At 41.7% G+C, this 27630-nt stretch overlaps 2 protein-coding genes and 1 non-coding gene across 3 annotated transcripts in view; 2 read left to right on the top strand and 1 right to left on the bottom strand.

Moving 5' to 3' along the window:
• Positions 1-431: 431 nt before the first annotated feature.
• On the top strand, positions 432-26255 carry BFAR (bifunctional apoptosis regulator). The gene is made up of 8 exons (XM_019710387.2): positions 432-639; positions 11335-11671; positions 12986-13190; positions 13900-14069; positions 16041-16185; positions 21396-21569; positions 23030-23232; positions 24895-26255. Exons 2-8 carry the CDS (start codon positions 11409-11411, stop codon positions 25085-25087), a joined length of 1353 nt encoding a protein of 450 aa, XP_019565946.2. The 5' UTR covers positions 432-639; positions 11335-11408; the 3' UTR covers positions 25088-26255.
• Positions 9054-9159, top strand: LOC141569527 (U6 spliceosomal RNA). The gene has a single exon (XR_012493252.1). It is a non-coding gene; the product is annotated as a U6 spliceosomal RNA (small nuclear RNA).
• The window catches only part of LOC109433859 (group 10 secretory phospholipase A2), a 31918-nt gene continuing 19884 nt past the window's right edge, over positions 15597-27630 (bottom strand). Inside the window, exons 5-6 of the transcript XR_012493047.1 lie at positions 19312-19488; positions 15597-15678 (exon numbers count right to left, since the gene is read on the bottom strand). The gene's annotated coding sequence lies outside the window, so the exon portion shown is untranslated. The remainder of the gene's footprint in view (positions 15679-19311; positions 19489-27630) is intronic.

Genomic DNA, 27630 nt, shown 5'->3' with positions numbered 1-27630 from the left:
TAGTCAGTTTGATTGGTAGGAAAAAAAAAAAAAGTCACTCCAAATGATCACTTTAACAATCTCCAGGCCAACGATTTAAAATAGATAATCAGCAAGAATTCTCAACGGATCAAGACGCTGGGAGAAAAAAACGAGGTAAGAAAGTCATTTGAGTTCCGATTCTTAATACTGTAAGTGGAACTTCAGCCATGGTTCTCCGATTTTCTGCATAAAAATGTGCAGGCAAAAAAAGCTGTGAGTTCAGTGCCCACTTGTAATATTGTTTCAATTCCCGGGTAGTTGTTTCCTCTAGACACAGAAACAGGCGCTGGGGAGGTGACGAGACAGGCATCCGCCTCGCCCTCGAGGTGTTACGCTTTGGCCCCTTGTCTGTCCCTGAAGAGCAAAGGGCGGGACTCACGGAGCTACGCATGCGTTGAACTCCTCGGCCGGGGAGTGGCCGCTCTAGGCAGCGGGGAGGTCGCGGGGTTGAAGGGGCTGGGAAACGAGTGCGGCCTCTCCTCTATGGTCGGGGGCCCGGGACACCCTCCTCCGCAGTCAGTCGGTTACTGCCGGAAGTGAAGCTGCCACCTTCTCCTCTGCTTCCGCAGGGGTGCAGACGGGGGTGACATCCGGATGGTCTCCGGGATGAGCGCAGTGGTAAGCCCCAGCGCGTCGGGCGATGGCGAGGGGGCCTGGGCTTGATTTCGGGGCGGGATGTGGAAGACGGCCGTGGGGGACGAGGTCCGAGGAGTGCGGGGCTTTCCCGACTTAGGCGCGGGGTCCTGAAGAGCCGCAGTCCTAGACTCGAGGCGCGGACCCCCACTTGGCCAACTTCCCCATCCCTTCCCGAGAACCCCACATCGGCACAAAGGATCGCTGGGCCTCGCCTGTGTCCCCTCGGCGGTCAGCTTCAAGCTATCGCTCCAGGGTCTCCACAAGGAGGGAGGGAACGTCGCTTCCACACAACTTGGAAGGGGACGACGGGGCGCCCGCGACAATGCGTCCAGAATTGATTAGATTCCTGTTAGATGCTAGGCTGGGCTTCAAGTCTAACTGGCGAGGCACTATCTGCCCCAAGGCGGAACGATCGCTCCCGTTTTAAAGTAAGAGTTACGGACGCAAAGAAATGAAATTGAAACGGACGCGCAATCATAGTAGGGATAGGCTAGAAAACCCAGCTCTTGTGATAACAAGCTCACCGGCAGAAATCTGAACTTGTGCAAAAGGGAGTTTTCTTTTTTAAAAGAGGGTGAGGAACGGCAAAGGAGAATTAGGTTGTAGGTCTAACTGGGGATCTTTTGCAGGGCAAAGGCGGCCCTGTCGGTGCCCGAGGCGGCTGCCCTCCTTCTTTGTTGGAAAGTGAGACCCACAGAAACTGCCATGCCCTCAGCTGTCGACGTTGGGTCCTCCTCCCCAAAAGCCCATTGGCCGGTCCATTGTGGGTGGTCTTGATGTCACTTTATATGAAAGACCAATAGGAAGGAACTTGACTGTCTTCCCCAGGCACACTCCAGAACCCGCTTGAGTGCACGTGCGGATTGGGCTGTTTGTTTTTGTCACGGTTTTGTAAACAGGCAGGCGTTTCCTGTCTATCGCTATAAATTTGATGGAAAACTGTACTTCTCCAGGGCAGTTCTTTTTTTCTTTTCTAAGTTTCAGTGCTTGGCGCTGGCACTACTTACATAGCTGGCACTCAGTAAATCCAACTACTAATTCTGTTAATAACACCAATCAACCATACAGTAGACGCTTTTCAAGTACCTATGAATAGAGTTTGTCACTTACAAATAGGAAATAGAGGCTCTGGAAGAATAAACGTGACCTGGTTTGGAACCCAGGTCTCTTATGCTTAAGACCATAGTGATTCAACAATAGGAGTCTCTCCAGGGAAATTAGTCTGTGAGATGAGGAAACACACACAAATAAAAGTTACACTAACACAGAGGCAGAAAGAATTAATTTGGATGTGGGAGGCACTTAGTCGTTAAAGATTTTCAAGTGACAGTTGACTTGGCTCTTGTCAGTTGGACACTTTTGACCCAGAGATGGTGTGGAGCTGTGTTACCACCGCTGGAGGGAACTGTGTGATATGGAATAATGACCCAGGAAAATGAATTAATAGGTGGGACTAGAGTATGTGTGAGTAGTAGGGGATAACCATCATAATAGTAATAGCTAACACCTGTATTGCACTATGTGTCAGGCACTATTATATGCATGTTAATTCATGTAACCAACAACCCTATCAGGAAGATACTGTGAATATCCCTATTTTACAGGTGAGGAAACTGAGGCACAGGTTAGGTGAATTGTCTGAGGTCACACAACTAATAATTGGGATTTGAATTCAGTCATTCTGGCTCCAGAATTTGTACTCTTACTTAAAATGTTGTGTTGTTTGCTCGCGGGGCATAAAGATTCTTAAGTGACAAGCTTATGACTATGGGTTTTAATTCTCATAGTAAAGTTTTGAGCAACAGAAGGGCTTGATCAGAATTTTGCTCCAGGAGGATGATTTGTGCAGTGGAGAAAGGAGGGATTGGAGAGAAGAGGAAATGAGACTGGCAGTGTTATTTAAACTTCATTTTATCCACATCTTACCCAGATCTTGTCTGAAATATATATTTAGGCATGTATGTATTTATTTGTACAGGTATACCTCGGACATATTTCAGGTTTGGTTTTGGTTCCAGACCATCCAGACTACCATAATAAATCCAGTATCACAGTAAAGCAAGTCATAATCTTTTTGCTGGTGGAGGGTCTTGCCTTTAATTTGTAGAAAGAAAAACACAGCACCCATGGGACGCAAAAAATCGAGACCATAAAACGAGGTATACCTATATGTAACAGCTCTCTAATTCCCAAACTTCCACATGCATGAGACTCTCCTTAAGGGGCTTGTTTAACATGTACATTCCTGGGCCTCTCTCCCAGATATCATTGCTCAGGTTCACCAAATTTGCCAGGTAATTGTGATGGAGGGTCTAAGAAATTACTGTGATAGGGAGTCAAATTTTTGTTGATTTCATTTTCATCCACAAATTTCTAGAGCCCAGCTTTGTGCCAGCTACTCTTAAGTTCCCTAGAATTTTATGGCTTGGTTCCTGACCTCAGGGAGCCCAGAGTTTAGTTGGAGAGGCAAAGGCTACTCAAACAGTGGTGTGCAAAAAGTATGAGAGCGAGCTAAACCTGAAAAGGATATGTCAGTTTATAATATGTGAACCATAACAGAAGAGCTTAAAAAACAATGGTTAAGGTGTGGGGTACTGGTAACTACCAGTAGTTTTTGATCACTTTCTGAGTTATTGGACATTTACAGCAGTTAATAGAGGGTAGATCCTTGAATATATGCCACAAAACAGAAAAGAAAGAGGACAGTCTCTAGAGAGAGCCAGGACACCCTTCTCAGTGTTCTCATCTTGCCCAACACACTCACAGGCAGTAAATCACGGGGCCGCAAAGTTCAGGCAACAAATCAACATGCAGTGAGCTAGCTACCTTTGCCCTAGTGATTTCTGACCCCATTCAGAAAGAAAATCTGTCTATTTGGAGTTGGAAAAACACAAGGTTTTATAGGGTAGGAGGCTGGAAATGCTTCTCTGGAATTAAAGAAAGCCAGTTCCTTCCACCTACAAGAAGTACACATAAATTCTCTTTTTATTGCCCTTTACTTACATTGGGCACATTTCTTTTTATTTCATCATCACTAGAAATGCATGGTCACTCTTTGAAGATTTAATAATGTCTGTAGTATTCTGCCAGTGTTTATAGTGGTGTCCCCAGAGGTGGACGTGGGGTGCCAGAAATGGGGGTGCTCCCAACCACCCTTACCCCTGTTTCTATTGTGAATGTTTCTGCTAATTTATCTCATGCAACAGCACAATCACCTTAACAGCCACACACTGGAGTTCATGTTCCAAAATGTTGTCAGATTCTAGTTCATTTTCTCTCATTTGGATTTCTCAGCTTTGCAGTATTAGCTCTATGCTGTGGCCTAGATGATAAAGCAGCAAATAGTCCTCTGAACTAATAACTATTACTGATCACATTATGGGGATAAGGTAGTGCTGTGGGGACAGGCTTTAAGTCAGACCAGGACTTAGAACCTGGCTCTGCCCTCTATTAATGAGGGCCCCATTTTCTCATCTGTAAAATGGAAATGATAGTAGTAATTATCCCATAGGATTGTTGTGCCTTTCACACTATAAGGCTCAGTAAATGTTTGTCATTATTCTCTTTTGTCAGGTAATATGTAATGAAAAGAAATTGCCCTAGAAAGCCAAAATCTTTTTATTCCTGTAGTGAACATCTTTGCTAAGAAATTATTGAGATCCTATTTTTTAGACTGGAATTGCAATAATTTAGGCCTTCAAAGGATTATTCCTAAAACGTTAGGTATGTACTGTGATCACAATAAATGTCTTGTTGAATGAAGAGGTAGAACCTTAATTATATACCAGTGAACAAAGCAGTTGGAAGATTATGATTGCTAGAGAGTTAACAATCATTACATAATGAGATCTTTATAAGCAAAGGTATTAAAATCCTTAACTTAAACTCAGAATGAATGCATTGTTCTTTCATAAACTCAATAAACATTATTGTATTAATTGCCTTCCTTAAATATTAGTTGAGTGACTAAAGAATCAAACAGGTATCAGCAGTGCCAACACCTCCTTCGGGATAGTAGCTCTCTGGATAAATCCATAAATAAATGAATACTTGACCAAGAAGTCAAACAACTTTGCTTCCAAGCGTGGAATAGCCAAGCTCATTCCAGGCTCTTTAGTTACACAGAATTAGTTACTGGGAGATTGTGTGTGTCCGGCCCTTATTTTTCCTTCATAGATTTTTTTCAGATAACTATATATGTCAGTTAGGTATTTCTTTAGAAAAACATAGAAAAGGTTATGGTGACAGATTTCTTGGAATTGCCCAAGTCAGTGAAGACTGATAATTGTTTCCTATCAGTTGTGCCAACAGACCAAACCCATGAACATTTTAGAAAAGGTCAACTATACGAGTTATTAATATATGTCCATTCATGTCATATTTTACATATTAATACTTTGTAAGAGTTTATGCCATTTCTTGACACTGAAATTTTAGAGGTGGTGTGTTCCTCAGAAAGGTTCTCTCTCCAGGTGTTTTAAATTACACTGGTGAGATGTTAGAACAAATTGTTGGTTATATGGCATGGGCATGAGGACGACATCTTGAGGTATTCCTCACTTGGATTGGGAAGTGTCACCCACGTGGAACATGCTATGGAAGAAGGAACCACGTTTATTGAACACTTCCTATGTGCCAGAGCTTACATGTGTCCTCTTAATGCTCAGGATGGCCTTGTGAGGTGGTAGCAGTAACCCCATTCCTTGCATATGCTAATGTGAGACTTGGAGAGAATGAGTAAATTTCTCCATGATCTCTTGGCTTGTAAATAGTGGAGCTAGGACTCAGAACTGTCTTCTGATTTTAAAGCTGAGTTGCATTACACTGTCTCTCAGAATCAGGAAGTAAATAATACTTCCAAACAACTAAGTCAGTATCTTAAAGGCCTTGTACAAAATATTTGACTCACAGAAGAGCCCACAAACTTACTCCATTCATTTTAACCTAGGTCTCTGGGGATATGATGACAATAAAGCTGACTTTGAATTTTTAGACTTGATCCCTGCCCTCAGGTTTATCCAGAACCTTTCACACACAGAATCTGCTGAGCAGGGTTATTTGGCCTCTGAGTCTAAAGCAGAATAGTAGCAGTAATTTAAAATTTTGTGGAAAACTTAATAGGCAGTTACTTTCTTGGCAATGGTAAGTAACAACCTGACAGCATATCAAGAGACAGGAAAATGGGGAGCTGACAGAATTCCAAAAGCTTACTAGCCTCAGGCCAGTTAACCTAGAAACATCAGACACTCATCAATAGACTCAAAAGGTATCACCTTATGGTATGACATGAAAACACATATCCCCAGGGGTCAGACAAATAACAGAAATGAGGAGACAGGTGCGTAGCAAACTAAAGCCTGGCTTGCCCTGTCTGAAGGGGGCAGCTGCTGAGTTACTCAGCTTAAGCTGACTCTTGTCACATAAAATGAGAGCCTAATGTTGCCAGACCTTCTGAGTTTTTTCAGTAGAAGCCAGGAATCTGGGTGTTTATGTGAAATCTGATTTTTCAAAATGCTGGCACCAGATTCAAAAGAAAGAGAGAGGAGAAAGAGGAACAGGAAAGAGAAAGAAGAGGGGGCAGAGGAAGAGAAAGACCACGTGAAAGAAAGCCTGCTTGCAGGCCAGATGTTGCCACAGCGGAGTGGTGGGTGCCAACGTGGAAACTGTTCCAGGACATGGACGATGGGTGCTCACCATGATAATGCTGCATCACTGTGGACAGCCCTACCTGCATCCTTAGAACCACTCGAGGAAGCAGAGAAAGCCTGTATCCCAATGAACAGGATGAACAGGAGTTCTTAACCTTATTTGGGCCTTGGTCTCCTTTGAGAGCCTAATAAAAACTAGAGATTTCCTTTGGGAAGATGCTCAGATCACATGCTCAAGCTTGGCGTGTAATTTCAGAATACGCATAGACCTCCCGAAATGCCTCTACAGACATCAATTGAAACCTAACTTTTTTCCAGAACCCAGTCCCCAGAGGTTTTGCTGTGCTCTTTAAATCTGCGGTGTTCAACCCATCATTTTAAACTTGTCTGTTTGCAGTTTTGCAGGCATTCTTCCCATTCGTTTTGAACTAGGTAATTAACACTTGTAATTCAATGTGGTGATTAACATGTCAACTGATTGTTGTTGGTGCCAATTCAATGCCAACAGGCATCCCCAATTTGGAGTGCAGTGAGGAAGGAAACTTTACTCAGTGCAAACAGCTCAATAGTGCTACAGCTCAATTATGAAGTGGCATGGCTGTGGAATAGCCCCAGGGGTGAAGCCCCTCTCCAACTAAACAGCTCTGCTCTGCTCCAGTGAGATGTCTTCTGTATTTCAGCTCCTGTCAGGGAAATGCAGTCTTCAGTGGAAAGGAAAAGTGCCAATCTGAGCCAGAACGGAGCTGACTTATAAATCACAAGTCCCACCCCTTGTCTGTCCTTAAGCAAATGAGGACTCCAAATCCTCCAAAGTTTGATTTGAGGCACTGTCCTCAGCTTGGTCAGAATGGAGCTGCTCTTATTGATAGATGAAGATGCTGATGGTAGCTCCAGTTGAATGGGGGAAAGTCTCAGTCCTATTGGTTGAAATAGATTCCAGGAACTCCTTTATAAGGGCTGGCTCAGATGGCAGAAACACAGTGCAAGAAGACAGTTCAGTGCAGGCTTCTCTGTGAAGTGTGGTTTGCCTGAGAGGCCCCTGTGCAGAAATGGCTGGTAGGCTCTGTTTTTAAATTTGAGCCCAGTTAGCCCCCAGGAGCCTTTCTCAGTATGTATCTTCTTTGTCAGGGTCCATAAACATAAACCAAAGTGTAACCATATGAACAGGGCACTGGTGGTGGGTGGGAATGGAATGACTCTCCTTTCCCCAATCCTACCCACATCCTCCCGGTCTTCCCTGGTCTTCCCTGAGGCGTCTGAGACAAGGGGAAAAGGCCACAAGGCGTCAGGGATATTCTAACACGGCTGACTTGTGAAGGAGCTCAGAAAGAGCCAGGGAACCTTCTCACAACTCCACCTGCTGCTGAGTGCGCCAAGTTTGTAGAGAACAGCTGTAAACATCCTCAGGAACACTGGGTCTTCTCAAAGAGCCCTTTAATCATTGCCAGTGCAGGAGGGTGTGTTTACTGAAGTCAGAACACCACAGCTTGGAACTTCAGTGTCTGAGCTAGATTTTATCACTGAAGAAGCACTTTCATCCTTTAAAAGTATTGCTTTCTTTAATGGAAATAACCCAAATACATACAGACAGAAACAGCAGAAAAGATCAACTGAATTTGGTTAAGATACATATTCTTTCTCTTTAGCTTTCACCTTTTGAGTTTAGGGTAAAACGAAACTATCAAAATTCCCAAGATGTAATCAAAGTCCACGCAGTTTCTAGTTTGTTAAAGACAATTATACAGCAGAGTTTATGGCCACCTTAGCTTTTCAAAATACGACTTATAAAATACACTTTTGATGTCAGTGGGTGATTTGTTTTCTTGCACGAAAAGTAAATTTTCAGATCTAGTAAGTTAGGAACTACTGGTGCATTCTAGTTTTAAAAGGCTAATTTGTGAGAAATTATTTTCAATATACATTGTCATTTCTCTGCAAATGACTCAGAAATCCCCAGACATGGCTTCATTCCTAATTCTCAACTACAGTTTTGGATCTCTAGCTGCTCACTAGACAGTTGTTCTTGGAAGTCTTGTCATCACCTCAAACTGAACCTTTCTAAAATTCAACTGACGTTTCCAAGATTGGCCCCATTTGTTTACAGTGACCCATTTCTATCAGATGTACTGTTCTTCCCTAGTTGTGAAACCTAGCCAGCATCTTTGATATTTCTTTCTCTCTAGTCACCAAAGCCCATAAATTCTTTTCTTAATATCTCTCTGATAGGTTGATCTCTTTGTTTGCCACCTTTCATTTCTTTGCCATTTTCATTTTTGCCACCATAGTCCCAGAAGTGGTAACACCTCACTACTAACTTGTCCCAGCCTAAGCCCTCCTTCTTAATGAGATTTATCATCCTCAAGTACAGCTTTGCTGATCTCATTGCCTCTGAAACCTTTATGTGCTCCCATCAGCCCACCTGTCATTACCTGGGCACACAAGACTTGTGTCTCCCCTAACACTCACTGCTCCCCATGAAAACAGTGAGAGCAGCAGCCAAGCCAGGCCCATATTTTCTGACCCCTTGCACAGCCCTCACTGGAAGCCTCAGTATCTTTCCTCTGATGCTGAATCCAGATGTGATTATGAAGGTAACTAAAGGGCCTGCCCAGTGTCCAAGCTCATTGGAAATGTTCAAGAAATAGCACTTGTTCAATTATTATTTCCTGGAATGATACTCTCCACATGGCAGTTATTTAATCATTATTAGCCAAATAAAGGAACTACATTATCAAAATGATTCCCTTTGTGCTCGCTTCAGCAGCACATATACTAAAATTGGAACGACACAGAGAAGACTAACAGGGCCCTGTACAAGGACGATACGCAAATTCATGAAGTGTCCTTATTTAAAAAACAACAACAAAAAAAACCTATGTAACACATCCCATTTCCTTAGCAATTTGAAGAGACTGCCAAAAGGAAAGCACTTAGAAATTTTTTAAATGTTCCTAAACATACAAATGATGAGGAAATATTACCCGAAATAATTTAGAATTTGTCATTAAGAACATTTATTCAGATTTTTTCTTCCAAAAAAAAGTCTTTAATGGGCCTACAGAAGGTCGTTACCTTCTTTACTATGACTTATTATTGTGAATAACTGTATTAAATATATACATTTTAAAAATTTGTATTTATCTTATATTTAATCTTTTAAATTTATATTTATTTAATCATCTTCTTAGTACTGGATGAGGAATCTCTATTCCACACTAACACTGAGTTTCAAATTTAGTTGTGTTTATTCTCTGAGTTGAAAATCTCCCATTGGTGCTAGGCCAAAATATATATTTGACAATTTTATATATGTATTTTACAATTATTATGTCATACATTTTCATTAATAACAACTTGGTAAGTACAAAAACCCAGATCAAAACAGTCATGACCCTCTCCCACCCAAAATACCCACTACTAAGACTTCATTGTATTTTCTTCTAGTCTTTGTTAATAGATTTGCTTATTTAAAACACAGTGTTATCATGTGCTATGTAAAATGTTTTACCCTATAAATGGTGATAAAACGCTCTTATCACTGCATTGGAAAACCAAGTACATTGCTACCATTTAAGGTTTACTTACCATATGCCAGGCTCTGTACTTGGCCCTTTACTTGCATTCTCTTATTTCTTTATGAAAACCTCCCAGTGGACACCTGAAATGAATATAATACTGAATGTCAACTGTAATTGAAAAAAAATATATTGAAAAAAAAAGATTGAGTCAGTGATACAGAGTGATCCGTATTTGGAGGTTAGTGTGGACTCTTCTGCTCTTCAAGTGGTCATAAAAATTCTTGGAATCTTAAAAAAACACACACACCAAAAAGCCCTCCTAATGGGGTAAAGACTATATATGAGAAAGCTGAGCCTCAAAGAGGTCCAGACCACACAACTAACTGGTAGAGGGCAGAGGTGAGCTAAGAACCCAGGCAGCCCAGCCCTGGGACCTGCATTCTTAAGCACTGTGCCTACAAAGCATATACAGTGAGTTCTTCTCTGTGTGACCAGTGTGGCTGATGGATGGTGATTTACTTTCTTTCTTTCCCTTTCTCAGTCTCAGTAGTGAGACTGAGAAACTCTTACCCACCAGTGCCTACACTATGGTGACACCAGGAATAATATGAATAATCATTTCTTTAGCCGTTTCCACTGCACACCATCCTAGTCACTTCACGTTCACTGTCTCTAATCTTCACAAGAAGCCTTGAAGGTCTCTCTACTGTTGAGGAAACAAGATCAGAGAGCTCAATAACTTTTGAACAGTCACAGACCTAGTGAGTTGAAGAACTGAGATTCTCCATCACACTGCCTCTCAATAAAAAATTCTCCTGAGACCCAAATGAGAATGAGAAGAGAACAATCCTCTGCCATTTGCATATTGGTGACATTGACCTGTTTCTACAGCACCAAATTGGCCGGATGCAGACCGCACGATACATATGTTTGGGTTGATTTGCGAGAGGGTAATATTGAGCCATGGGAGGTTGCTCTGGAAAGGGCACCTAGAAAACAAGGCTTCACTCACTTCCTGGAACTGCTCCTGTGGGAGCCTCTGAAATCAAATGCTTATAAAATAAATAATTACTTAATGGGAAGGCAGATTTGTTTGGATAAAATGTGTTATTTACATGAAATACATCTGTTATTGCCAACTTGAGACATTTTACTGGGCCAAAAAGCTGGTTTATTTACAATCACGCACATTGAAGGATTTTAGAAATTTAATTAAGAAAACTGAGGCTAGAAAAATTACATTTTCAAAAGAAGTTCATGAAAGAAAAGGATATAGAATTCTCCACACTGCCTCCCACATCTATTGAACTTTCCACTACACTATTTTGCTTTACCTAATTTTTAAAAATATGACAAATAGGCCAGAAAGAAATTCAATGATGTTTATCTGGTTTCTGGAATGTGAATTTTTAGAAATCATATTTATTACATTTAAAAATCAGCTTTAATATAATGGCAGTAATCTCAAGCACCTACTAAAATATCTGTCCTATTTCTGTTGTCTCTTTCAGATTTAATGATGCTTTGCAGCAATTTTCTAAGTCTGAAATTTTCTTTGCCTGTGGATCCTAGAATTTGCTAAGACATGGAGAATTCTCAGCAAAATGATCTGAACACGATGTCCCTTGAGAAAGATGACCCTCTCAAGAGCAGCAGCCCTCAGATTTCTGTTAGTGAATTTTCTTGCCACTGCTGTTACGACATCCTGGTTAACCCCACCACCTTGAACTGTGGGCACAGCTTCTGCCGGCACTGCCTAGCCTTATGGTGGACCTCTTCAAAGAAAACAGAGTGCCCAGAATGCAGAGAAAAGTGGGAAGGTTTCCCCAAAGTTAATATTCTCCTCAGGTAATGCTCAGTCTGTACTGGTAGCACATAACAGCTTGTTCAGTGTGGTCTCTTAATGGTGCAGCCATGTTTGAAAAGGCCGGAGGTGCAGAGCCAACCTCCCTGTGGTCATTCGGATCTGCTGGAGTGTGAATTGGGGAGCTCAAGGACCCGAAAATCCAGACTCCTTTCCTCATAGGCGACTGTACTTTGTTTATTACTTATTATGAAAGAAAGGAAGACATTCTGGTTATCAATCCGTTGCTTGTAATCGTTTGCCATATGATACTTTTTATTGATTTGTATTCACTGAGACACCTTAGGTCTAACAGAAAATGGTGTAGCTGTAGAAGTCTCAATAACTGGCTTGATGCTGATTTTCATAATCTTTGACTAAACTCTGCTCCAATCATCACAGTAATAGAGGTAAGTTCTCATGCACAGCATCACACAACAAATGGCAAGACCTTTCAGACAGTAGGTTATTCCACTCATAATATTCATAATGGTCAAAATTCTTTGACAGTGTTGCTTCCTGTGAGCTCTTTGAGGCTAAATTCCTTGTCTCTTCTTCTGTTGTCTTCTTGATATCAACAGAGTACCAGAAAGTTCCATGAAAACATTAACCCAACATTCTCTTTTTCACAGGAGATGTATTACAAATACTTTGCCTTTATATGTCAGCCTTGTTTTACCTGAAGGGTAATCTTAAATTGAAGGAGGTTCTCTGGTTGTGTGTAACTGAAAATGACAACAACCCTACAGTATGACCTGATGGTTGGTCTTTTCTCTTACTACTGAACTTCACTTTTTTCTTTTATGAATTAATTTTTAATAACATAACAATATGTATATACATTTGTTTACATTCTTTTTAAAATATCAGAACATTACTGATAAAGCTAAAGACCCCTTTGACCCATCCCCCATCTTAAAATACTTCTTTCCTTTTCCCCAGAGTAACTTCAGTTATGACTTAGTTGTGATTTCTTTCAGATTTTTAAAAGTATTTTTACATATATATGTGCCAATAGGAAATGAAAAGATTTTCTCACATCAGTGGTGTTCTATATGCATGGTTCTAAAGTTACTGTGTAGTGTTCCATTGTAGGAATATACCATGTTTTATTTCGCTGTTTCCCTAACAGTGGACATGTAGGTTGTTTTTCATTTTTCGCTGTTACCAATAGGGCCATAACCAATCTTCTTGACCATTCTTCCAGAGTACTTGTCTATTATTAAATGTTGACTATTAGTTTTATTCTGTCCTCTAAACTTATAAAGTGAATTTCATCAAATAACGCTCCTGTGATTTTTTTTTTCTGTTCTCCATAGGGATGCCATTGAAAAATTATTTCCTGATGCCATTAGAATGCGATTTGAAGACATTCAGCAGAATAATGACATAGTCCAGAGTCTTGCAGCCTTTCAGAAATATGGGAATGATCAGATTCCTTTAGTTCCCAACACAGGCCGAGTGAATCAGCACAGAGGAGGGGGGTTCTTTTCTGGAGTGCTCACAGCTTTAACTGGTGTGGCAGTAAGTTTATTGCACTTTCTCTGTCTCCCACCCCCCCCTTGGTTTCCACTGAAGTCAGTTCTGTTGAAATACACCTGAACGACTGATGACATAACTGCACGTGGTAATTCACTGCTGGGTTGTATGAGTCTTTGGGGATGTTGCTTACTCAAGTAGACAACATGATATTCAGAGCCCAGTAAATCTGAGCTTTATCCCATTTCTTCTTTGTCATAAGCTATGCAATAGGCACTATTATTCCTATTTTAAAGATGAGGAAACAGGTCCAGAAAGGTGTTAGAACTGGAATTCGACGTTGTGTCTGCCTTGGATAGTCTTGAGCACAGCACTTTACTAACTTCCATGTAGAGACTGCTTACTTTGTAGTAGTCTCTTTGTGGAAATCTAAATGTTACAAATTTCCCAGCAGAAAAGGCCCATGAGTCAGTTATGTTGGCCAGGTTGATGGGGTTGAGAATGCAGTGCCCCCAGGTGCCAGGCGATGAGTCCTGCTCCTGTCTCTGTTCCCTCACGGCCCAGCAGTCAACACACCTGACCTGCAGAATTATGCCCCAGTTCTCTGGCGGGGGTGTTGTCCTGCTTCTGTGGACGGACCTGACATCATCCCCTTCAAGCCCAGCCTCTTCCCTTTCTGGCCCCACATTCACGGATATAGAAACAAGCATCTCTGACCTTTCTGTGTCTTAAGGTCCCTGTCATTTCTCCCCAGGTGGTTCTGCTCGTGTATCACTGGAGCAGCAGGGAATCTGAGCACGACCTCCTGGTCCACAAGGCTGTGGCCAAATGGACAGCAGAAGAAGTTGTCCTCTGGCTGGAGCAGCTGGGTCCTTGGGCCACTCTCTACAGAGACAGGTTTTTATCTGAAAGAGTAAATGGAAGGTAAGGAGCAAAATCTTTGACACGTCACTGACATTTTTTTAAACAGCTTCACTGAGATATCATCCACATCCCAGAAAGTTCACCCACGGAAAGTGTGTAATCAATGGTTTTTAATATATTCACAGATATGTGCAGCCATCACAACCTAGTTAGAATATTTTCATCACCCCCAAAAGAAAGCTCTTACCCTTTAGCAGTCAATCCTCATTTTCCCCCTCTCTCAGCCCCAAGCACCACCATTCTATTTTCTGTCTCTGAATTTGCCTGACATTCAGAGTATTTCATATAAATAGAATCATACAACATGTGTGATCTTTTTTGTCTGGCTTTTTCACTGAACACCATGTTTTCAAGGTTCATCTAAGTTGTTGCATGTGTCAGTGCTTCATTCCTTTTTATGGCTGAATAATCAATTCTGTGGCTAGACCACATTTTATTTATCCATTCTTCAGTTGATGGACATTTGGGTTGATTTCATTTTGGGGCTATTATGAACAATTCTTCTATGATTGTGTACAAGTTTGTGTGGACATATATTTTCAATACTCTATTGGAGTAGAATTGCTGGATCGTGTGATAACTCTGTGTTTAACTTTTTGAGGAATTATCATAATGTTTTCCAAAGTGGCTATACCATTTTATGTCATAGACATTTTAATGTATTGCTTCCTGATTATAAAAGTAACATATTTATTATTTTAAAATAATAATATAGAGTTAAAGGACATTGAAAATGAAATACCCTTGTAATCCTATTCTTCAGAGAAAACAACCAGTGTTATCATCTTGCTGGGCACCTTTCCAGATTTTTTTAAATGTTTATACAGACATACACATAGACACATGTATTATTTTATTTATTTAAACTGAAAATACAGTTCTCCTAAGCAGACCTGTGTTTATATGTACATATGTATGTCTACATACATTTGTATGTATGTATGTGTGTATATGCTAGAGTCTATTTAATTGATCTCTACAAATACACATTTGGGTTGTTTCCTTTCTCCTGTTCTAGGCAGTTCCACACAAAATTGTAGCAAGTGCCGTGAGGAACTCATTAGGATAAGCAGCTCACTAATCCCTGGGCTCTGGGGAGGCTTGCTTCTGCCCATCAACAAACCCGTTTACTGGAGTTCCTCCCTTTCTTGGAGGGACCACAGGGATGTTACTTAGAACAGCACGCGGTGCTAAGAATAGCTGCTCTCTCTAATCTACTAGTTTTAGACTTGGAGTCCACTCACTGCCAGGCTGCCTGGCTGCCCCACCTCCCACCCTAGTCATTTTGCCCCATGAACTGAGTTTTCAACGTTTGACTCTCCTTTGGGGAAGCAAAATGCTCTCACTTTAATTATCTGTTTGTTGTAAGAATTAGTGCACACACACACACATACACACCCCAGAATTGTGGTTTGAAAAAAAATTTTCTACATACTTAATACAATATATCTCTACGTAACTGTCTTCCTTCCACATTAATAAGTATTATCAAATTATCCACAAAAGGAGATCAATGTATGTGCTTCCTACCGTGGTTGTGGTGGCCTCCATCTGCCAGTGCACACGGATGTGTTTTTAACGAGTCACTGTGGAGGTGGATTCATGTTTTCTGAAGAAAGGGAACAGATCAGAGATCTACAGTTATTTTTATTAAATCACTACCCCAAAATAAATACTCTTAACGTCATCATGTTTTACTGGATTTCTTTCCAATTTTTTTCTATACACACATGTTAAAAAATAAGAGTAATGTGAGAGGTCAGAGTGCATAGCAAAAAGATCAAAGGTTAGAAGCAGAGCAGACCTGGCTGTGCCTTGGGTGAGTCGCTTTATTTCTCTAAGCCAATTTTCTCATCCACAAAATGGGCATAAGAATTATTAAATGGGTCAGTGATGATTTATTAAAGTATTTTCAGGTAGTCATTGGCAAATAGCATTTAATTGTTTGCTGTCTCCCCTTCCCCACCGCAGACTGCTTTTAACTCTGACAGAGGAAGAATTTTCAAGGGCTCCATATACCATAGAAAATAGCAGCCACAGAAGAGCAATCCTCATGGAACTGGAGCGTGTTAAAGCCCTAGGCGTGAAGCCCCCCCAAAACCTCTGGGAATATAAGGTGAACTCTTTATTTTTTTTAATTGAGAAAAGTATAGAGAGCAGCATAGCAATCACGTGCGTGCCCACTGCTTAAGAAAACATCACACACGATCGAAGCCCCCGCCTCCCTTCCCACCCTCTCTCTAGAGGCCTCATGCTCCTGGGCCCCAGGCTGCACAGCCTTTCTGGGCGTGTTTTCCTACTTGAATTATGGGTATGTATCTGCAAGCACTAGGACCACTGTTCTATAGGTTTTTAACCATAACAGAAGAGGCAGGAGCTGAGCCTATCCTGCAAGTAGCCTTTCTCTCTGTGGCTCCAGTTCACAGTAGGGGGTATAGTACTCCATTGCAGGAGGCTATGGCGATTGACGCGTTTTCCTGTTGATGAACACGGATATTGTTTCCAGTTTTGCTGTTGGAAACCATGCTGCTGTGGACACCGTTTTGGTAGTTCTTATGCTCATATACAAGAGTTTCTTTATGGCATATACTGAGGACTAGGATTACGAGGTCACAAGTAACATACATTTTCAAGTTGGCTAGATATTGGTAAGTTGTTCTTCCACATGACTGCACCAACTGGTGTCCTTCAGAGTAGATTTTGCAAATACTATACTGTAAAACGAATACTCTTTTTTTATTTGTGATAGAATATCTGGAATATTCCGACTTATACCCTAAAAAGACATGATATAGAAAGATAAATATAAATAACCAGTACGTTTATGGGAAATGCTCACTCATATTTAAAGAAGTACAAATTAAAACAACCAGATGGCATTTTTTCCACTATAGTATTGTCAAGGATGAAAAAGTTTAAAATATGAGGAAAGGGGCACTCGTGTTTTGCGGATCATAAATTGGTGCAGTCTCTTTGGAGAGCAGTTTGTCAGGAACTATAAAACTTGAAATCGCGCCGACTCTTGGAGCTGCAGTCTCACTTCTGTCACTTAGAGCACAGGCTGCACAGCACCGTGATCAAGAACGGGGCTTGTGAACCTGACTGCTGGCTTCCTTGCCAGGCCCCTCCCGGACACACCGGCCGTGGGAACACCAGCAAGCACCCAGGCCTCGTGCTGCCCTTTTCCTCCTCAGTAAATGACCTAGAGAGTCATAGTGAGAACTGGATGTTTGAGTCACAAAAGGTCTTTCAACAAGATGTTCACCGCAGCATGGTTGGCAGTAGCAGCACGTGGAAAACAACCTAAGTGCCCTTGGTTAGGACCGAGTGAGATAAATATGGCACATCCACACGTGTAAGCATTACCAAAGGTGCTAATAAGGCAGGATGCCCACGCTGTGTTGTTAACTGAAAATAAAAGCATATTGGGAAATATACACATTTGTATGTATGTATATGTTTGCATATACATAGAAAATTTCTAGAAGGATACACAAACTGTTAACTGTTTTCATGTGGGGATTGAGAGTTGGATGGGAGGGAAAATTTTAGTTGTCACTTAATACATTTCTATACCATTTGAAAAATATGTATTTACTATGTACATGTATTACTTTAAAACTGAAAAACCACTAGCTTCAAAATTTTGAAGAATGGGCATGAGTTCCTAAGTAGAAAGTTTGTTGTGTTTTTGTGTTATTATTGTTTGTTTTTTAATTTTCAAAATCCCTACTTCTTTTTTAATCCTATAAATTACTAGTTTTGTTAATGAGGTCAAACTCCTTTCACTGCCAATATTAATCCTATGATGGGTTTTAATATCTGGGGGAACATTTCTGGGTCACGTAACCAGCAATGCCTCTCTATTTCAAATACATACAAGTCATCTCAGTATTAACCAGAGTGGATGGGAGGAAACATGATTGTGGTCCTGGTGTAAAAACAAGCAGAATCTTATCAGTCTGCTCATCAGCTCTTAGCAATGCCAGCCCCTCCTAAGGGTGACCATTTGATGATTAAGATTCCTCCAACCTTTGTGTCCCCGTGCAACACGCCCCGAAAGCCACTGTTCTCATCGGACGGGAAGGATACAGCTCCCCACTGTAGTACTGTCATCAGAATCACCTCCCTGGGTGGTTGGTTTTTCCTCCTTATCTGATAGGAAGTAGTCAGGAGTTGTAATATTTTGGTCCCACATTCACACTGACTCCAGACCTACACATATGTAACCTGGTCATCTCGCTTTGTCATGTACTAAACCCTGATGTGGCTGGATGCAATCATACTTTTTCCTGGGACCTTTGTTCCTTTAGAGAGTGCATACTCAACGAGAGCAATATCACCCCGAGGTCACTGGTTCTTGGGGGGGTGAAAAAGTCTTAGATATTATAATGACTTGTGGTCTCCCTAAGACCACAGTACACAAAGGGATATATAGCATTATCTGTGGCATTAATATTTCTTGGGGGTGGAGGGAATTACGAAAAGAAAAAAGTCTTTAAAAGGCTCCTTAAGAGGTGATAATAAAAAAAAGTTGGGAAACTGCTTTAGAATGAACTGCTCACATATCTGTCTATGTCTCACCTAAGTTAGGATACAGATATTTTTAAAATTTAAATTCTATTAGATTCTTTAAAAACTAGTATGGAAAATTTCAAACATACACAAAAGCAGGATAAAAAACCTGCTATCCACCTATACCAGTAACAGCACCTCAGGACCATGTTTATTTCAACAATACCCCCACTACTCCCACCCTGTTTATTCTGAAAATCCCAGATACCTTATTTTTCATAGGTAAATATTTCAGTGTGACTTTCAAAAAAGTAAAGACTTTAAAAAAAATGAAACTAAAACACCACCATTGTGCACCCCCCCAAATTAACAATAATTTTCTGATATTATCAAATAACTTGTCGGTATTCAAATATAGCACACTCCTTTTTTTTTTTTTAAGTTCGATTTGTTCTAACCAGGGTCCAAACAAGGCCCACATTTCGTTGTTCTGTTTCCTACGTCTCTCTTAGTCTATAGATTCTCCCTACCTCTTTTTGTTAACCTGCATTTATTTGTTGAAGAAACCAGATCATTTTGTCCTGTAGTTTGCCCACATCTTGAATTTTGTTGGTTGTCTCCCTGTGGTGTCACCTAACAGGTCCCTTTGTCCCCTGCATATCCTGTAATCTAGTAGTTGAATCTAGAGTCTTGCTTTGGTTTCAGTTTGGTATTTTGGCAAGATTACCTCACAGGTGGTGGTGTTTTCTTCCATGCAGAGGCTCATGATGTCCAGTTGTCTCTTTTTCTGATGGTCGCAGCCACTGTGATCATGGATTGTTTCGATCCATTAGTTCATTAGGGGTTCCAAAATGGTGATACCGTAATTCTCTGATTTCTTCTTCATTTGTTAGCTGAAATACATCTTAAGAAAAAAAAGGAAAATTTCCCTCAACACGCATTTTGATTACCCTAAGTATAGTTTATACTGAAAGACAGGTTACGTGCTTGACTCTTATCCTTTATTTGCCAGTTTCAGAATAATGATTTGGCTCCCTGTTATCCTCCAAAGGCGACCAGTTTCTTTCTTTAGGCTCATTATTAACTGAGCATTTTAACATTCGTGATGTGTTTGAACACATTTCAGTAATTATTCCCATCTTCTTTGAGTAGGAATCTCCTCATTTTGGAGTCCATTTTCTAAATTTAACTTTTGAATTGAGTTCTAATGTACTTGCTAGTGAATCCTTTTGACATGACCTCATTAGTCTTTGATACTTTCCTGTCTCATGTGACAAGATGTTCAAGTTACTCTTGTACCTTTCCTGCTCCAGACCTGGAACCAGTCATTTCACAAGTTGGACCTTTTAAAAAAATCTTTTACTACAGAAAACTTCAGGAATATACATAAATAGAGGCAAGCGTGTAGTCGTACCCAGCATCAACGAGTATCGACTCATGGGCATTCTTCCTTCATCTGTACCCCTGCACCAAGTCCCCACACCCCGACCCTGAGATTCTATTAAAGCATAACCAAACATTGTATTATTTCACCCTTAAATACTTTAGTATGACTCTCTAAAGAGGATTCTTTTTTTAAATGTAATCATTATCACACTTAAAACAATTTAATAATAAGCTATTAATAGCATCAAATAAGTTGAATGTTCTAAGTTTTAGCAAGCTATAATTGACACACATATTTAAAGTGTACGGTTTGGTAAGTTTCGACATACGTACACACCTGTGAAACCATCACCACATTCAAGATAGTGAACATATCCATCACTCCCAAAAGTTTCTTCCTGCCCCTTTGTAAGCCCTCCTTCTCACCCCTCCCCGTTCTAAAATGTGGTATCTCACTGGTTTAATTTGCCTTTCTCTAAGGACTAATCATACTGGGCATCTTTTCACATGCTTATTTGCCATCTTTATGTTTTCTTTGGTGATGTGTCCATTCATATCTTTTACCCATTTTATTTGATGCTTAGTAGCATCAAGTAAGTTGAATCATTACAGTTACTTTCGTAATCAGGAAAATATAAATACATATTCACTGTTGCAAAATTTACAAAAGTAAATGAAAACAAATTGCCCATAATCCCTCCTGAGATTCAAGTATGGTTAACATTGCATTTTGCTGTTTTCTTCTAGACAATTTTCTGTGCAGTCCTTCTGTTTCTGTATTCATTCCACAGCTGTTTGTGGACATCTGGTTTGACCCAGGGGCTCCTCTAGGAAAGGGATCTCAGCCCTAAACAAGGCCTTGCTTTCATGGCGCTGACACTGTTGAGATCGGATTGCTACACATTTTTGAATCTTTTACACTGAGCATTGTACCATGAGCGTTATCCACAACTTCTCATACACACTTTTCAGTGGTTAAGTATCTCCTGTCACTTCATTACTGGTCACAGGTTTTACTTTTTCTCAATCATACACAATGCTAAACATTCTGTGCATAAAGCCTTCTGTATTTCAGATTATTTTTATTAAGTGGTGCCCACTAATAGATTGGTTAAATTAAGCATTTTAAAGACTGATACATCGTGCACAATTGCTTTCCAAAAAGGTTGTGTTCTAGTAGTGCCCAGGAGTATGCTTCTCATCCCCCCTCTTTTCTCCTCCCAGCTGTGGAGAGAAATTGGATCTTCATATAATGTAGCCCAAAGATTGATTACTTAGCCTCTTCTTGCCATTCATTCATTCATTGTTTATGCAAGCCATGCAGAAAAGACTGATGGCAAAGGGTTTGAGGCTGAGAAAGGAGCATGGGTGGGAGCTGACCAGCATGGCTGTAATGTGACCCTGTGCCCACCTCATCCTCTGCAGGCTGTGAACCCAGGCAGGTCCCTGTTCCTGCTGTATGCCCTCAAGAGTTCCCCCAGACTTGGCCTGCTGTACCTCTACCTGTTTGACTACACAGACACCTTCCTACCCTTCATCCACACCATTTGCCCTCTGCAAGAAGACAGCTCCGGGGAGGACATCATCACCAAGCTTCTGGTAGGTGTGCAGAGTGCCCTGAGTGAAATGACCATTTCTCAGTGTGGTACAGAGCTGGACACATGCCTGTAGCCTGTCACGGAAGACCAAACTACACCCAACTTTCACCTGAATTTTGCAAGGAGAGGCCCTACAAAAGAAAATAAAGCAGGAACTTCCCCACTCCCAGAAGCCTGTTTTGTTTCCTGCATTGCATAGCAAGAGGAGCTGTCCTCTGGACTTCAGACTTCAAATATTTAGGGGGGAAAAGCCCAGCATTGCTTCGGTCCAGATTGCGCGAAGGTTAGATTTGTGGGCCTGCCGGCTTGGTAATCTGTCTCAATAGGATTCCCAGATGGTCACTTGTTGTACCACCAGGCAGAGGTAGCATCCATCCTGTTCGCCTCAGAACACTTCTCCATCATTCAGCCCACTGATGGGAGCTGTCACGTCTCCTGACCCCAGGGTCCTTGGCAGGGATGGTTACCCACCATGGCTCGTTTCTTCAGTTTGACTCATGGATTCCTTCAGAATTGTTGGTGGATCCCATGGACTCAGGGTGATTTCTCTGTGTCTAGTTGGTCATTTGATGAGGGTACACTGTCATTTGCATTGCTACTCTTGGGGCAATCCCTCTCATCTGTTTATCTCAGAGAGTCACATGGATATAGGAATCGTCATATATGATCCACACCCATAAATGCTGACATAGAATTCAGAAATCTCCAAAGACCCGCTTTTAAACATTTCATTCAAGGGCCTGCCTAACTGACTCCAGCGCTGGACGTAGTTTAAAGCCTGCTGATTAGCCCCTTTGCACAATGTTTCTCTACCCACTTTGCACAATGGACTGGGAGCACAGAGACCCCCTGGCCTTTCCATTTAAACAAGTCCCAACAATCTACACCCACTCATCAAGCTACCTTGTTTCTCAGAATAGTTAGTATCTGCTCCGTTGTACAGTCCTGTTAAGCTCAGCCTTCTGGATGCCTGTGTTGTTTAAATACTCTTGTTAATCATCGGCTCATACGTGTAATTAAAGTTTTATTTTCCCAAAAGTTACTTTTTCAAGGTCTGTGTTTAATTTTTCCATGACCTACTGTCATTCTACCACAGCTAAGATGTTTAAGTTAGGAAACTGAGCTACCCATGCAGTGATGAAGAAATTTAAAAAGCTATAGTTAATTTCTATTCATTTCAACCCTATTATTTATAACTCATGCTTAGATTTTTACTTCTGAGCTTCCACGATTATGTAACAAGCATCTCAGTTCAAACTCTTCGGTAACATTTATCCAATGTAAGATTAATTAGCACAAGGTGAGTTGATGGATGGAAATTTCATTTCATATTGTTGAGTGTGTGTGTTTTAATAAATGTAAAACTCACAGGGATAATCACAATATTTCATCTAAAAAGTCAATCCTCATCATTTTTCGTGTCCATTTTTATTTATTTTTTTTTGTATGTAACTTTTAAAGGATCTTCGAGAGCCCACATGGAAGCAGTGGAGAGAATTCCTGGTCAAATACTCCTTCCTTCCATACCAGCTGATTGCTGAATTTGCTTGGGACTGGCTGGAGGTTCATTATTGGACGTCTCGGTTTCTCATCGTCAATGCCATGTTACTCTCGGTTCTGGAATTATTCTCCTTTTGGAGGATCTGGTCAAGAAGTGAACTGAAGTAAGTGTGTTTTTATGTTGGAGATGGTTGGAGCAACAGGGCCTTTGAAGTAGTAAGGTGACTGAAGTATTACTCAGACACGAAGTCTCCTTGGGCTCTGGTTTAGACACAGCTACTTAAGCAGCAAATAGGAAAAATTACCTTGTGTTGGGGAGGGGGGAGGTTTTCATGGTGCTCATTGTTTAAAGTGTTTCTCCATATATCTTATCCCCACATAAACATCTACCATATAATTTCTGGGGGTGGAAGGGTACACATGAAGGATTTTAATAATTAAGGAATAAACAACTGGGGAAAAGGGTAGTTTATGGAAAACAGAATTGTGGTAGAGCATAAAGAGATGAGGAATCCTGTAAGCGTAGGTTCTAATCCTGCTCTGCCACCAACTGAACAGTAATCACTTCTCTGGATTAATCTGTAAAATGGGAAAGTTGGACTGGACAGTCTCTGAGTCAGGATTCTTGGTTACAAGTGACAGAAACCAACCTAAACTAGCTTTCCTAAAAAGGAAAATGCCCAGTTAAGGCTTCCTGCATGGTTGGACCCAGAGACCCAAATGCTGTCATAGGCATTGACTCTTTCCCTCTCCCAGCTCTGCTCTTTCTTGTGTTGTTCAGCCTCAGGCAACTCTCTTCATGTGGGGGCCCGAGGTCACTGCCGGCATAGAGCTGAGCTTAGCGACCCTTGTGGAAGGAAAGCACTTCTTTCCCTGTAGCACTTAGGAAAGCCTCAGGGCTCACACGTCTTTGTTCTGATTGGCCCAGCCTCGGTCATATGTCCACCTGAACCCATCACATGGTACGGGGGCAGGGGGTATGTGGGGCTCTCCTTGTCCAGGCTCAAGGCATGCACTCATTCCCCCAACCAGGAGCTGGCTTCAGCCCCTCCCAGGCCATATGGGAAAGAATAGGGGAGGAAGGCCCCCCCCCCGAGGAAAACTCAGAGGGTATTTCCAGAATAAAAGGGGTGACTGCTGGGCAGACAGAAGTAACACATCGCTACACCAGCATCTGAGCAGCCTTATAAATAGTTCTGAGAACCTGACTAGAATCTCTCTCACTTGCTTCAGTTCAATGAACTCATTTATTCATGCACAGCAACCTGAGCCCCTCCTCTGCCCTGACTCTCTGCTGGGCACTGCAGATGGTTTGGTAAGGAAGACAGTCTGTACTCTAGAGACCTATAGCCTAACACAGAACATAAATGTGTATATATTTAACAGACTTCACAGGTATGTTAAATACAGAGGGTGCCCAAAAACTGTATTAAAGAAAAAACTGTATTAAAATTGCAATATTCAATATATACCGATAACAAAAGATATGAGTACAAGTCACGTGTATACACTTCTTTGGCACCCCCGGTATATACAAATGTGACATAGCGACAAAGCAGGTGGGGTTGGGGCTGTAATGGGGATTCTTCACCTGATGGGGGGGCCACACGACAGTGCCCTGAGGAAGCACCTTCTAGATTGTGTCCCAGGAGGTGAAGATGGGTCAGTCAGGCAAAAGTATGTCGAGGGCACCAAAGAGCAAGGTCTTGGCAGCACAGGCCACCTGACTGCGAGGGAAACGCCCCGGGGTGGGAGCGCTGGCTTCGGGGTCGTAGTGAGGACGGCCATCGTGATCCCAGCTCTCACACGCTTCTCTTCTGTTTCAGGACTGTTCCTCAGAGGATGTGGAGCCATTTTTGGAAAGTATCAACACAGGGGCTTTTTGTGGCCATGTTCTGGCCCCTCATTCCTCAGTTTGTTTGCAACTGTTTGTTTTACTGGGCCTTGTACTTTAACCCAATTATTAACATTGATCTCGTGGTCAAGGAAGTCCGACGGCTGGAAACCCAAGTGTTTTGACTGGCACTGCCCAGGCCCTGAGGGACTCTCCCCGCCTCCCTGATGGATGAGCTTTGATGCTTAAGTGAAGGGGGGTGGGGAGTGGACTTCCTACTTTCTTCCCCTAGTAAACAAGGTGTGGCTGTGTCAAAGGCTACACCCAGGTCCTCTCTCCCTCTGCCTGTGGCACTGTGGCAGTAGGGCCTGACACCTCAGAGCCGGGCTGACACCGCAGCAGCATCTCCCACCCAGCTACCTTGCTCACAGGAAATTGGGAGACCCAGTCAACAACGGCCTGCATGGACCAAGGGTCTGCAGAGGGCGTGGTGTGGGCGACATCAGAAGGCTGCCACATCAGCAGTCCCACTTGTCCTAACCTCAGTGACAGGACAAAGGCTCCCAGGGCAAGTTGGAGCCCTGACACAGAACCCAAGACCCGGCTTGTGGAGGCCAAGCGTGTCCTCTAAGTCACATGTAGGAAAATGGGAGATTTTGTCATAGGCATAGATAGTTGCACATAAAAAATGCAGAGGAAAAACCAAAATCCAAGAGACGATTCTGTCTGACTGAAGAGTTGCTCGGTTTCCGAGTTAAACCTCTAAAGGATTCCGTTTGAGACTAGAATGACGGTTAGACTTATCACTGTTTCTGACTTGTAATCTTTGCGAGTTGGGATCCCTTTCTCTGAGTTGGGGGACTAAGTAGGATGTCAGGCAATTAATGGAGAGTAAGTCACATCAGGCTGAGCTGCCTCAGTGCTACTTACAATTGTTGTTTTATTTTGGGGTTTGCTTTGTTTTGTTTTTAAGAATTTAATCTATAAAATCCAGGATAGTCCTTTTGTTCAAGGAAACATTTTATACATTGACCTCACACTGTATAATCTTTATCATCCTGTTCTGTTGTATAAAACAGCAAGTCTAATTACACCAAATGCTGTCATTGTAAATAGGAATGAAATGAACTATGGCCTCTTCTTTCCTTCCAGTGTGAAAACAGGTGTGAAATGTGATCGATCCATCTGAAGATGGGCCCCGCAGAGATAAGCTTGCTTCCAAAGTGTTCTTTTGTGACTCCATGAACCTTTCATTAATCCTTTGTATCTCTGAAGATTTCACTCAAACTTTGCATCTCAAAGTTCAAAGAACTTACTTGAAATAAAAATAAAGATTTTTTTATAAAGATAAAACTTCTATATAGAGAAAATTGTTTGGCAACTTCTATATAGAGAAAATTGTTTGGCAAACATGAAGAACATCTGCATTGCCTGACGCAAACTGCCAATCACACTTAAGGTCCCCTGCCTGATGGGAACATTGAGCCAAGGAGCCACCCTAAGGTATCTTAAGTGAAAGAAGGGAGAATGTTTCTCTTCCTCCTGGGTTTGCTCATCAGGCAGCAGGACTGCCTGACGACCTGCTCAACACTCGTGACCTGCCAGACACAGTGACAGCACTGCAGGTTTGGGGACACTGCAGTGTGTGCACATCCCTAGTCTCCTGCTTTGTGGGGTTACTATTTTCCTTTCCAGATGAAGATGTGGAGCCCAGGTGGCATTGGTGGAGCTGGGCCACAGGTTGCCAGACTCCCAGTCCAGTGCCCCACATCTACTCCCTACATCCTGCTTCAAAGATGAGTGACACCCACATCTGCTCTGGGAAGGAGGGCAAAGGAGACTTGGCCTAGAGCAAGCGCGCTGGGCTGGACTCACTCCTGACAGCAGGAGGGACGGACACGCCAGAGCCAGGGCCACAGGCTGCCGCTCTCTTCCCTCAGACCTCAATCACAGCAGGCTCAGGTGCAGCAAAAGGGTGTCTATTTAAAATATTGACACCCTGTGATGCAGGAATTCCATTTCTGCAAATCTGGGTTAAGGAATAATAAAAAGGTGGGCAATAAGGGTGGCAAAGATTTATTCACAAGCCATCTTCATCCCATGATAACTGATCAAACTAGGAGATACCACCAATATCCAAAAGGTAATCTAAAATGGTATCTATTTAAAATGGAGTTTCCAAAGGTTTTTTAATATGAAGAAAAGTTTATGAAAATCATAAAATATAGTCTCAGCTACATTTTTAAAAATCATAGAAAAGGCTGAGAGCACATTAAGATGCTAAAAGTGGTTATTCTAGATTGTGGGAATTGGAGTGATTCTTTTTTTCTCCTTTATGTTTCTCTGTACTTGCCTTTTTTTTTTTTTCCAAAGCAGTGCATACATAATACTTTTGTAATCAGGAAATAAATTTTAACCATTAAAACTAGAATGGGATGGGGAAGAATACTTTTCTTGAGCTAACAAACACTAGACTTGAACTTCACAAGGGTGGTCATCTTGTTTATTCCTCAACCCAGAACCGAGCACAAGGCCAGGTGCTTAGCAGGTCGTTCATATCTGACTACCCACCATTGGGAGCAGCTCAGAAGACAAAATTCAGCCTTTTCATAAAGGTTGAATCTCAAAAATGGTACCAAACCCAATACAGTCATAAACACAGTTGTTGCTTTATAAAATAGGCATTGGATTTTGACCTTAAACTGCAAACCAAACAGGCCCCAAACCC

The sequence above is a fragment of the Rhinolophus sinicus genome, linkage group LG18 (assembly GCF_036562045.2).
Source record: "Rhinolophus sinicus isolate RSC01 linkage group LG18, ASM3656204v1, whole genome shotgun sequence".
Taxonomy (NCBI): Eukaryota; Metazoa; Chordata; class Mammalia; order Chiroptera; family Rhinolophidae; genus Rhinolophus; species Rhinolophus sinicus.
The sequence above is the reverse complement of the archived record's forward strand: the minus strand, read 5'-3'. Positions and strand labels throughout refer to the sequence as shown.